We start from the raw sequence: 13548 nt of genomic DNA, 5'->3' as shown, positions 1-13548 counted from the left end.
GTAGACACGTGGTTAGGAGGTATAGTGATTACCTATGTTTCGGAAGTATATGGTTACTGAAGCTCATAATGTCTTTTCCTATCCTTATGAATATAACATAGAACACTTTTTTAATTCTTTTTTCTTTCCTGGGAGCTCTGGTAAAGAAATTCTACATATTCCTTCTGACATTAATATGATAAGAGTACTAGAAAAGGCTATGCCTGTATTTATGCGTCCAAAGATCACTGAGGCATTGGAAAGTAAGTTTAATCTCTGCTGTTCTTAATAATGCTTCTTGATAGCTATCAAGGTGTGCTAGGAAATAAAAATGAGGATGAGTAACAAGTCAATGATGAGGAGGTCTGGAATGAATTGATTTTATTAGGAATTAACTGTATAGAGAAGATCTGGAAGGGAAGCATGAAGGGACTGTAAGAGGACTAGAATTAGAGTCAAACTTGGCAAGAGATGTTAAAGATAACAGGAAGGGATTCTGTAGGCACGTAGTGAGTAAAAGACAGAATAGGGACACTGTGGGCCCTCTCCAGAAGGTATCAGGAGAACTGGATACCCTGGACGTGGAGAAGGCTGAGGTTCTTAATGACTTCTTTGCCTCAGTCTTCACTGACAAGTGCTCTGACCGCACCACCGAAGTCTTGGAAAGCAGATGCAGGGACTGTGAGAATGACGACCTTGGGTCCACTGTAGGAGAGGATCTGGTTCGAGACCATCTTAAGAACCTGAATCTGCAGGAGCTGGCAAATTAAGTCGCTCAGCCACTGTCCATCATATTTGAAATATCATGGTAGTCAGGTGAAGCTCCTGATGACTGGAAAAAGGGAGATATAACCCCCATTTTCAAGAAGGGGAAAATGGATGACCCGGGGAATTACAGATCAGTCAGTCTCACTTCTGTGCCTGGAAAAATTAGGGCAGATTCTCCTGGAAAGCATGCTAAGGCACATGAAAAACAACCAGGTGCTTGGTGACAGCCAGCATGGCTTCTCTAAAGGGAAGTCCTGCCTGACCAATTTGGTGGCCTTGTATGATGGGGCTACAGAACTGATGGACATGGGCAGAACAGTTGATGTCATCTACCTGGACTTGTGCAAAGCTTTCGACACTTTCCCACACAACATCCTTGTCTCTAAATTCGGGAGACATCAATTTGATGGATGGACCACTCGGTGGATAAAGAACTGGCTGAATGGCTGCACACAACGAGTTGTGGTCAATGGCTCAATGTCCAGCTGGAGATCAGTTACGAGTGGTGTCCCTCAGGGATCAAGTGTTGGGACCGGTCTTGTTCAACATCTTTGTCAGTGACATGGACAGTGGGATTGAGTGCGCCCTCAGCAAGTTTGCCGATGACACCAAGCTGTGTGGTTCAGTTGATACGCTGGAGGGAAGGAATGCCATCTAGAGGGACCTTGACACGCTTGTGAGGTGGGCTGATGCCAACCTCATGAAGTTTAACCATGACAAGTGCAAAGTCCTACACCTGGGTTGGAGCAACCCCAGGCACAGCTGCAGGTTGGGCAAAGAAGAAATTCAGAGCTCCCCTGTGGAGAAGTACTTGGGGGTGTTGGTTGATGAGAAAATGAACATGAGCCAGCAGTGTGCACTTGCAGCCCAGAAAGCCAACCGTATCCTGGGCTGAATCAAAAGAAGTGTGACCAACTGGTCGAAGGAGGTGATCCTGCCCCTTTATTCTGCTCTCATGAGACCTCACTTGGAGTACTGTGTACAATTCTGGTGTCCTCAACATAAAAAGGACATGGAATTGTTGGCACAAGTCCAGAGGAGGGCCACGAGGATGATCAGGGGACTGGAGCATCTCCCATATGAAGATAGGCTGAGAAAGTTGGGGCTGTTCAGGCTGGACAAGAGAAGGCTGAATGGAGACCTCATAGCAGCCTTCCAGTATCTGAGGAAGGCCTACAAGGATGCTGGGGAGGGACTCTTCATTAGGGACTGTAGTGATAGGACAAGGGGTAATGGGTTCAAACGTAAACAGGGGAAGTTTAGATTGGATATAAGGAGGAAATTCTTTCCTGTTAGGGTGGTGAGGCACTGGAACGGGTTGCCCAAGGAAGCTGTGAATGCTCCATCCCTGCTGGTGTACAAGGCCAGGTTGGACAGAGCCTTGGGTGAGATGATTTAGTGTGAGGTGTCCCTGCCCATGGCAAGGGAGTTGGAACTTGATGATCTCAAGGTCCTTTCCAACTGTAACTATTCTATGATTCTGTGATTCTGTAGGACATAAATTGAGAGCTAGGCTCTGAATTGAAATGTTGCACCATTTCTGTTTCTGCAGTAGAATCAAAGACTTTGAATCTCTAGAACTGGTTTTAATGTTTTTTCCAGAAGGAAGATAATTAAGTAGATGTGCTGTTTCTGTCCACCTTATGATCATCTCAGTTGTTACTTTGTTTGAATAGCTTTACAGTAATCTGGCCAGTCATTTGTTTCTATGTTGGCTTCCTGCTTGGCTGCAGAAATAGTTGGTTTTGAGCAACTTAAAGGGTGCTAACAGCTTATGTATAGTAGGTAAGAGAACAGCTGCATTGAGTTAAAAAAAAAAATCTTCAGCAGTTTGTATAGCAATTTTGAAGTTTGTTGTCAGCGTTGTTCTCCTTTCTCTCTATTGGTTCATGGTGGGCAGGCTTCTAGACTGGCTCTCTGCAAGATCACAGAGTATTTTTTAAATTGTTATCATTTGGAGATATAGGTAGAGATCATTAGGGCTGTATGTAATGGTATTTCTGTTGTTCCAGTGAACTGTTTGCTAACAGTACATTTAATATGCTGTTCTTCAAATGCAGAAAGACAGAACAAGCGATTAAAAATATTGAAGTAATTAGAACAGAGTAGTTCCAGCTGGAAGGGACTTACAATTATCTGATCCAACTGAGCACTTTAGTGCTGACCAAAAGTTAAAGCATGGCATTAAGCATGGCACCCAAATGCTTCTTAAACACTGACAGGCTTGGGGCATCGACCACCCCTCTAGGAAGCGTGTTCCTGTTTTTGACCACCCTCTCAGTAAAGAAATGCTTCCTAATGTCATGTCTGAACTTCCCCTGTCACAGCTTTGAACCATGTCCATGTGTCCTGGCACTGGATCCCTGGGAGAAGAGACCAGCATCTCCCTCTGCACTTCGCCTCCTCAGGAAACTGCAGAGAATGATGAGGCCAGCCCTCAATCTCTTTTTCTCCACACTAGAAAAACCCAGTGATCTTAGCTGCTTCTTATAGAATGTGCCTTTGATTTTGTGTACTTTGTACTTCTTGAAAATATTGCCTCCATTTAAAACCTGCAGAGTTTTCTTCCACAACCCCTTTATCTCTGTGTATATTATGATAACAAATACTATAGTTGTCAGAAATGAAATTAGTTGGAATGATCAACTGATACTCACAATTCACGTGTTTGTAACTTCACATTTTATTTTGTAAACTTTACAGGAATTAGAACACTTATTGGAAAAACACAGTATTCTAGAAATGGATTTCTTGAAGGAAAAAAAAGAAAAAGTAATTTCACATCAAGATCACTACAATATGCTCCAGGTAATTTATTTCTTGTAGTATATTATTTTTTTTCAGGAGTGTTTTTTATAGAGTATACTTATATGTGACAAATACTCTTAAGTATCTACACATCTGCTCCGAAGACTTTTCTATTTAAAAAAATTTCTAAGGTCTTTAGATTAGAGGCTGACTTTTGACATTAGCAGGAACATAGGTTTAACAGCCTGCTTGTAAGTACATTATTGTAACTCAAATCACTCATCTTTATTATGACCTATTTTGCATAACAGATGAAAAAAACACTGCACAGGAGACGTGTGTTTAACAGTGTGACAGAGCATGTTCTGTTTCTATGTTATATACAGCTAAAACTAGGCAGATATTAGTAAAATAGTATCTGAATCAAAGATGGAATAGTTTGTATTGCATAATAAAAATTGTCTAACTAGATGTTAGACAATGGAATTAAAACTGCTTCCATTACAAACCCCAATGTTCATTGAATACGTACGTGAAATCCCACATGCAAGACAGATTTTTCACTGAAGTTCTCTGTCTTCATCCAGTGTTATAGCAGGACAAACTAAATATTATAGACTAACAATGTTTCAGAAGTTTCTTGCTGGTAATTCACCTTCACTTAATTTTGTTGCAGCAGTGGATGGTTGGGGTTTTCTATGTAGCTACTCATTGTTTCCCATTTGTACTTAAGGGTTGCTATGATAATTTGCATTGAATTCCTGCCTGCTGTACTTCCTAACATTTATGATTATCTTTTTTTTTTTTCTTATGTGGGTAACATCCTACTCAGTGAAAGAAGTGTTTGCTTAGCTATGTTATAAAAATAAGTTTTGCTTAAAAACCTTCTGATTCATGGAATATCATACTGGCTAAAGTTAATGATCATCATAAACTCTTGACAATAGATTTGATGTATATTATTTTTTACCACTTTCACAATGCTCTTCAAGTGGAAGTATTTAAGTAGTGGATATGTTACTGAGGCTTGCAAGGATCAGTCTGCCTGAATCATACCTCTTTGAGTCCGGTACTGCAGTTTTCAGGAATGGCAATGAAAGGGTAGTAACCTTGAACTAACTTTGTAGAAAAGCTCATGTACTTCCTCTTGTTGTCTTCTGGATAAAACCAGAATCAAGTCAGAGAAGAAAGTGAGTTACCATTCACTTTATTCTGTAATCTGAGTAATCAGAGAGAAAGTGAGTCTTCTGAGAGCTGACAGTCAAAATTACTTTCATGAAATTTGAATATTGGATACCTTTTATTAGTACTGTTTTTCTGCGATTCCTAAGGCTTTCAAAAAGGAATGTTAAATAATGTGACTTAATGTGTTGATGCCTGATTTAATGTGTATGGATCCTTTTGATTTCTTTTTTTACTCTTTTAGTATTTAACATTGTGTCCTAACTGCTGCCCCCACCTCCATGTAGTTTCTTGCTTTCAGAATACAATTAAGTCTCTTAATATTTCATAATATACTTTAAGAGCTTGTATTTTAGATTCAATGTCATAGTTATCTTGATATTAATTAAATAAATGGCTGAATAAGTAAATACTAGCTCTAGTTGTTACAAGCTGAACTTCCTATAATTAGAAATCTTGGAGAAGAGTTGGCATTACAGTTTTGCAATTGTAAGAACAAGAAGCAAACTAACTAATTTTGTCTTGACGATGACAAAATTCAGTTTTGCAATGATGACAGAAATTGTTCTGGAAGTAAGTAAGGATGTTAGTTACTGAGAAGGGTAAAGCAGCTTTGGAGAGCTGTGGTTCTGAGGACTGAAAGTTCAATAGTGTTCCAAGAAGGGGAATAGTACAGCACTTAAAAGTGAATAGAAGGTACTAATACAGACTAAGGAGTGGAAATAATCATAGGTATCACCCTTCCCCACTATTCCCAATGTGATTTTGTCTAAGGGCTCGTACTTCTTGTAAGGGATCTTGTTCTATAACGGTGATACCATATGGCACTGATCTGGACACAGAATGGGTGGTGTGCATAAGCACAGCTGGTTATGAGTAAGGGGTAACTCTTCTGGTTTAAGCCTTTTCTAAGGCACCTCTTCCTTCCTAGTTCCCTACATCATTGGATTTTTGCCCCCTCCTTTTCTCTATTTCCCCACTGACCTTGCTTACCTAACGGATAAACTCAGCCCTTCTGTGACTTCCATCTGTCTTCACCTCTTCCTTTCTTACAGTGCTCACAACTGGGGAATATAATTTTGCCTGTAATATGAATACTTCCTAGCGTTGAGAACACACTGGGATCTCTAACTTCCCCAGCTTCTGTTTTGTTGGTACAGGAACACTGTCCATTTCTAGCCAGCACCAGACCTACAATGTGTGATCCATCAGCTGTCCATATTGTGAGAAGTCCCAGTGGTTGAAACCTGAGGACACGAGAAAAATCTGAAATGCACATCTTCCTTGGACAATAGGCCTGTTCATGTTGACAGTAGGGAGGTGTCAAAGTTTGCATACTTGGAATGAGCACAGATGATCCTAGAGAGAAAGCTTCCTGTTTTGGAAGACCCCTATATTGTGCTTTTAATATACATAAGCAACGGCTTTGTATAAACATTCATTTTCAAAAGTAATTTCAAGAAGCAGTCTTGCAGTTAAATGTCTAGCAAGACAAGCTCTTGGAAGCACTTGCAGTTAAAGTGACAGGGTGAAATGGTCATGTTTCCTAATACTAGTTAGCCATATGGTTACTAAATTTTGTATCCTGTATTGGTAGATATAACTTTATCTGGAAGAAATGTTCCTGTGTGTTAGTAATTCAGTAAATACAGCATACCCCATGTAAGCAGCTATGTCTTTAGCCTGTTTTGATAAAAAGCCCAATTTTTCTATTGGAGGGGGCAGATCTTGGGGGAAAAAACGATAGTGGTGGAATAACATCCAAGAATTTGTCTTTTGCCATTGTACTGAACCTTAAATAAAGTACAATATGAATAATCTTTCTTTTTTCAAACTGTAGTTCACCTTTGAAATTAATTTTGTATCATTTTGGCTGCAAAGGTTATCTCCATTCCAGAGAAGCTGATGAAACAAGGGCTGACAGATTTATTTGTAACTGCAAGTTAAGTATACCTTAATGTGTTTATTACCACAAATCTGTGAACTTGGTAAGTGAAAGGAAGGAATAATTTATGCTTTTCTGAGATACTTCTCCCCCAGCATCTCTATATAAAATAAGGAAAAAATTACTGTTTTCCTTTACTGAAACTTCATAGTGTGCAAGAATGCTTATAGCAAAAACCCCCACAACCCTATAGCTGTAGCTTGTTTTATGCTACAATTTCAATTAGTTTTTACATAATTTCACCTTAAGTTCAGACTGTGGAAGGAGGGTTGAAAGCCTGGACTCAAACATAGGTTGAGACAGATTTTTCTCTTCTTAAGCTGGCCTTGGAGATACAGGGATGACTGACATATCTGGATTGTGTAAACAGCAAAAATGCACCCTAACCGCATCCCTACACACTTGGAGAGCAGCTCTGTGATCCTCCTGGGTCACCTACTTTGGCTTCCACCTCCTGTACACTATTGCCAGAGTTTAGTGAGGAGCTTTTTGTTCATCCATGCAGGATTCCTGCTGCATTTGTTTGATTTCCTGCTTATCAGTCTTGAGCTTGGCAGTGTTAATCCTTGAATAGCAGTCAGCTTTCTTGGATCCCTCTTTCTAGGGATCGCCTATGAGATTCTTCCAAGCAGACTCCCAAAGAGACTGGAGTCTCCTCATCGAGTCCAGCATTGTGATCCTGCTTTTTGTTCCAGTCCTTCCCTGTCCTGAGCCCCACCATCTTATGATCAATGCAGCCAAGGCAGAATGCCACTGATCTTCACATTCCCAGGCAGCTCTTTCATGTTTTTAAGTATCAGGTCCAACAGAGTGCCCCAGAGATCGCTCCTGCATGTGCTAAGACATTGTTGTTAATGTGCCCCAGGAATCTCCTGGATTGTTGTATTGTTCCTCAAAAAAATACTGGGGGGGAGAGCACCCATCATGAGCACAAGGGCCTGCCAATGTGAGGCTTCTTCCTGTTGTCTGAAGGTGGCCTCATCTACATCACCTTCCTGTAGACCATCTGGCCTACAGTCGGCATATGCAGCAATGTCCGCTGTGCTGGTCTGCCTCCTAATCCTGACCTATAGCTTCTTTACTGACAACCTACCCCAAAGCAGAGCTCCATGCATTCCAAATCCTCTCTCACATAAATTGCAACACCTTTTCATTGCCTTCCTGGCCTTTCCTTCCAGATGAGTGCATTTATGATTCTGGAAAAGATGTGGTACAAAAGATTGGAAACGGGTCTTGGAGGGAGGTGCTTTTCGTGGCTGCAGTACTAGAACATGTATGTTTTCTTGCAAAACTAATATATGACTTACATCCTGTTAAATACCATCTTCTAAGAAAATATTTAGGTTGGTTTTAGGTGCAGACATAGAGGAGACAGAATGCTAATAACAAAAAATAGGTGTGAAAAAAAGTTACCTGCAACTAAATTTAAAAATGGATTTCCAGAAAACTTCTCAGGTCAGGATTTAAAATTATGGAACACTGAAAATAGGGGATTTCAGGAAAGGCGCTTTCACAGATAGCAATGCATCTTTTTGCTGAATTAAAGGTATTTATGGATGTGTCAACAACCCCTTGCCCACCTCTTTTTCAAGTGTGTGCCAGATACATCACGTTTATTTCTTCACCTTTTAATATTTTTTTAATGTTACTCTATGTATTCTTCTTTCAGATGCTCCTTCTTATTCAGGTCTCTATTTTATTGATAATTTCACAGCTGTTTATCTTTTTGCCTATTTTTCCCCCAGTTTTGATGTCATCTTTTCTCTAAATTATTTTTCCACACTATGAGGAAAAATAACTTTTTTTTTTTTTCCCCTAAGGAAAAAAGAAAAAGAAGGAAAAGATTGTGGTCCTTTGCATTTATGTTTTCTTCCTAAAATCTTTTTTAATGAATTTATTGTCTTGTTTCAGAATGATTGATTAGAAGATTAAGTATGACATGCTAATTTTGTTTTAAAAACATGCTCTATTCAAGCATACCTCTATTGCACTATTGTGCTGTTACTTAATAGCTTTTAATGTCTAACTTGCTTTGTAATATAATATTCAGTTACAGTAATGTAGTCTACCTAGAATTTATTCTTTTACAGTTATGTGCCTCCTTTGGCTCTCTGATTTTGAGGGTATGCCAGAAATTGTTCTTAGACAACTTCAATTTTTCTAGTGTGTAAGTTTGTGGAAGTAAAAATATTTTTTGGTATCAGCATTCCTGTCCTGACTACTTTTAACTGGCTTGTCTTATGCCAGTATATCCTAGATTTATTTGAACGTATTGACTAATTTATGTTCAGTGTCACAAGTCCATCACAACTACTGCTCATCTCCATTTGTGTATTTTCAGGATGATACATTGTCTTTTTTCCATTTAAGATGGAAATTCTAACTGAGATGGTTGTAAAATCCCAAATATGTTTAACACTGATAAACTGGAGTTCTTTACCCTCAAGATTGTCGATCATCAAGATTTTCACTAGATCCAGCTTTTGTAGAAACAGTATCTTGTTGGACTCTTGGAGGGGAAATGGAAGTGTGCAAAATCTACTCTATATGGTTTTCTTAATTTTTAGTACATCTTGCATAATTGTACTGTTAAGGCAATGCTTCTAAATCAGTTACTTGTTACTTGGCATGCGCTTTCTTAAAAAATGTGGGAAACAGTGCTAAGGCAACTCCATGTGTCTAGATCTCTTTAAGCTGTGTTTGTGTTCACTGTAAGGCATCTGTGATAGTGTAAGTATTGAGTACTTGACCACTATCAAAATACTAAATCTTAGCTAATATTAGTCAGAATTATTCAATCCTTTTAACAGCATTTTTGTATTTCATGCTTATATACATGGGGGAAATAATATACATACAAAATATTAGGATGGTATTTTGGTAAAAATTGAAGAATTATCTCTTCATTGCCCTTTAAGTGCTGTATCACCTTATTTGGTTCATAGTTCATTAATAAACTACAAATAGCTGCAGAATACAGCTGAAATACACATTGGTGAAAATTTTATTGCTTAATTAACCTGTTACTTACACACGCTTAGATTTACTTCTTTAATCTGTAATAATTTTATTTAATAAAGTCTATGCTTGGTGTTAGAACAGTCTGATCAGTCAAAATGTGTAATTTGTCAACTATTGAACAACTTTATTTGTATAAATGTATTCTAATCTAATTCATACAGTGGAACTTATTATAACAAAAAAAATGTGACTTACATGTCAAAGTTAAATTTATTCATTCATTCTCTGTTAACTCAGAAACATCCTTATTAATTATTCCTTGAAGACATAGGCATTTTTTTTCCTGAGTAAACTGCCCAAATTTCATATGTAGGCAAAATGCATAGCATCTTAATTTCAACTAATAACTAGTGTTGTGAACTAATGGAAAGGTGTGTAACAGGTCATTCTTATATATTTCCTGATAGTGGGAAAGCAGTTACAGTGGTAACATATTAGTTATTGCAGTGTTCACAATAGAATATATATATATAGCAACTTTATATCAGCAAGGCTTTGAAAACTATCATCTGATTAGGAGAAACTTTAGGGATAAAATATAGTTTGGGGGATGGAGGAGATAAGGGAAGGTGAAAGCTCTAATTATAGAACAACATAACTAGATTGCTGTTCCCTCTTTTTTTTTTATTTGAAATAAAATATGTTTATAAGGTCAGCACAGTTTTCTAGTGTATAATATGACATTGTCTTTGATTCTGCTTATAGATAACCAGAGTGACATTACTTTTAGTTACTTCACTGTTACTGTAAAAAAACCCCAGCCAAATAAGAAAAGTTTTCCTGCTGAGACTTTTATCATTTTTTTCCTCATCAAAGACTTAAAGGGTCCAGAACAGCATGTGACACTTAAAATAATCATGTACTTAAACTACTGAGAACTCTTTTTTACTTTTCTTGGCTAGTTTTATCATTTAGAGAAAACTGATACTAAGGAAAACTAGAACATCTGTTCTTAAACCCAAAGGATATTGAGATAAAACAGACTTTACTAGTCCTATGCTGTTCCCTAAAAATAAACATATTGCTTAAATATATTTCTAGACAGATAATATTTTGGTTCTGATATGTTATTGTTTTAAGCTAGTTTAAGCAGGTCTTAGATATCCTATACTGTTGTTTGATAAGAATACAGTGACAGTGTTAACGGAGGGAAAATATTCAGGGCTTTATATTCAGCTAAAAATGCACTAGACCTCTCACATGCAGGGAGAAGGAAGAGATTGTGGCTATTCTGTAACAATGACTACAGAAATAGTCTGAAGATTTCTCGTATTTTGCACTATATTTTCATGAGATGGTTCTCATGTGTGAGAGTCTTGTGGCGCTTGCCCCCCTTCTTACATCAAGGTTGTCTGTCCTTACTTGCACATTCTTTTGAGAACTGAATGTTTATTAAATAAAAGTAGCAACTCTTTGAAACGTTGCAATTTCTATGACAGTATTTAAAAAACTTTCAACACATTCCAATTCTGTCACCACCAATTAAATTATCTTATCATGTACCAATCACTGTCACAGCTGATGAATCCTTCATTGCACAACAGAAATCCAACAGTATTCATTTAAGGAAGAATCAATTCTTTATTTTATTTTATTTTTTTTATATGCTGTATTTTTAATCTTCTGGTGTGTTACTTTAGCTTTCTAATGTGGCCTCCAGTCCTTTAAATACCTTTTACATATGCTTAATAAACCTGTATGTATCCAGCTGAGGAAGGCTATTTTCCAGCAGGGTTTGCTTTCACTTTTTGAAACGACTTTCAGCCAAGAGCCTTACTGTAAGCAATGTTTGTGCCCCTTTGAAGAGGGGAGCTGCTCAGAACAAGAACGTGTCTTAATCATGATTTTTCTCATTTGGATTAGCCAATCTGTGGGAGGTCTGACGTAGTGTATGATCCCAAGAAGTTTCAAAGTTAAAATACAGCTACAGCTTTCAGTCAAATTCAGTCCTAATGCTACAGCCTTAAAAAAAAAACAAACCCACAACTATTTACATTTTAATTTGTCTTATTACAACGGAGTGTGAGCTTGTTTCTGCACCCCTGCCAGCTGGCTTGTAGAAAAGAACCGAGGGACTCTTCAAGGAGTGGCATATATATGGTCTTAGTTTGTAGACTTAGAGGAAGTGATATGTGTCCAATTTAGAATTCCTTTGCTTCTCCCTCTCACTTTTTCAGCAACAGGAAGGTATATACACTGTTACTATTTTGTCCTAGTCTTGATTTTGTGGGAAAAAAAGTGTGATCTCTGTTCGTTCTTCCCATCCTCTCCTGTGGGGATTTTGGTGTTTGTTTTTGTTTTTGTTTAGTTGATGTTGTTTTCTTGTTTTTGTGTTTTGCTTGGTTTGGTTTGGGGGTTTTTTGACAGCAACATGTTGAATAGATTAAAAAAAAAGGAGCTGTGGAGTAACTGTTGTCCAGAGAAAAAAGTTGAAAGATGAGAACCATGGTTTTAACGTCATTACAGGGAAAATGAGGGGTGAAGAGGGGAATAGGGTATTCTAGAAAGAAATTAATGGCAAATTCAAAAAGATTTTGAGAGTGGATGAGTTTAGGTGGAAAAATCAGTCACTGCCTCAAAGGTGTGCATGTGCAACTCTTGGGCTGCAATGCAGTTTTCAGAGAAGGGGAAAAGGAAAGACTCAAAGAAGACAAAAACCTTAATTTCATGTATATTAAATCTCTGTTTCTCGTTTGGGCAGGAGAGAAGTTGCTAGCAGGTTTGTTTTTTCAGTTCCTTCCTTGTTGATGACTTTCTGTAGCAGAAATGTTGTTCTTTGCATATCCACATAGAGCTTCAGCTGAAGGAAATAGAAGTTTCAGCTGAAGGACAGATTTGACTTAAATATTTTTTTCTAACATTGTCCCCAACTTCATGTTTCATTTTTCAATTAGTACTCTCTTCTTTTGCTTTCAAAAAGACTGACCCTATTACCAAGTTCATGGTTGGTTTCTCAAAGAATATTTCTCATAATTTCTTTTCTTAAGTGTTGATCCATCTAGATCAGAAAGTGAATGGATAAAACAAATAACAAAAAACCCTCCAGAAACTCCCAAACAAGAAAAAACCTCAAAAACCCACCCAGCAACCAACCCACCCATGCTGTCTCCAAAAAATAGTGAAAAATGCTGAGTTTTCTCCCTTTTAGAGTTTCTTTATAAAAGCACAGGTATAAGTCTTTTTTTTGTTGGTTTCACTATAGGTTGAGAACTTTGAATATTTATCTGTATGAATCCATTTGCCTTTTGTGGTCAGTTTGTACAATTGTACCAATTTTTTAGAAATTGATTAGACAACATAGCTTAATGATCTGTAATTTTTTAAATCTACCAGGTCTATGTGTTTTTCAATTTGCAATTAAATTGAAAAAAAAATAAAAAAAAACAGCAACAACAAATTTAAATCCCAACATAGCTTTTCATTATGTATAGGTAACTTAAGGTGGTATCAAACATTGCTGACTTTTCCAGAATGTTACATCTGAAGTGTTCTATCTTAAATAAAGATAGTTAATTCTTGCTGATTTAAAAGACTGCTTAGAGAAAAGGATTTGATTAAATAGATCATCCTTCTAATGGATCCTTCTGTTTAGATTTTCTATCCACCTCAGCCCCAGAATTGTAACTTTTCTTCTCTGTAAGTAGTTTTGCTTTTAGTTCAATGATGTCAGTCTTTCACAGTAAGTAAAATAGAAAATAAATAATCATGCTACAGTTTACACATGGCAGTGCTCTTTAGATGTCCAGGTCTGTATCTAGAATCCAAAGTTTAAGGGGGCTTTTGTGTGAAGGCAGGAGGAGTGGGGGTTTTGTTTGTTCCTTGTTACAAATACTGTACTACTGGAACTTAAATTGATGGCAGGCAACTAAGAGGTTATTATCATCTTTGCTAATCGAGCCAAAGTT

At 37.5% G+C, this 13548-nt stretch overlaps 1 protein-coding gene across 5 annotated transcripts in view; it reads left to right on the top strand.

Moving 5' to 3' along the window:
• The window catches only part of CCDC91 (coiled-coil domain containing 91), a 123517-nt gene that overhangs the window by 43599 nt on the left and 66370 nt on the right, over positions 1–13548 (top strand). For all 5 annotated transcript variants that reach the window (XM_061358178.1, XM_061358196.1, XM_061358161.1 and 2 more), the window contains exon 6: positions 3451–3555. In XM_061358178.1, the coding sequence (XP_061214162.1) occupies positions 3451–3555 (105 nt within the window). The remainder of the gene's footprint in view (positions 1–3450; positions 3556–13548) is intronic.

This window comes from Neopsephotus bourkii, unplaced genomic scaffold (genome assembly GCF_033783945.1).
Source record: "Neopsephotus bourkii isolate Nb327-2 ecotype Australia unplaced genomic scaffold, CSIRO-AGI_Nbou_v1 NB_107, whole genome shotgun sequence".
Taxonomy (NCBI): Eukaryota; Metazoa; Chordata; class Aves; order Psittaciformes; family Psittacidae; genus Neopsephotus; species Neopsephotus bourkii.
Note: the sequence above shows the minus strand (reverse complement) of the source record. Positions and strands in the feature narration are given on the sequence as shown.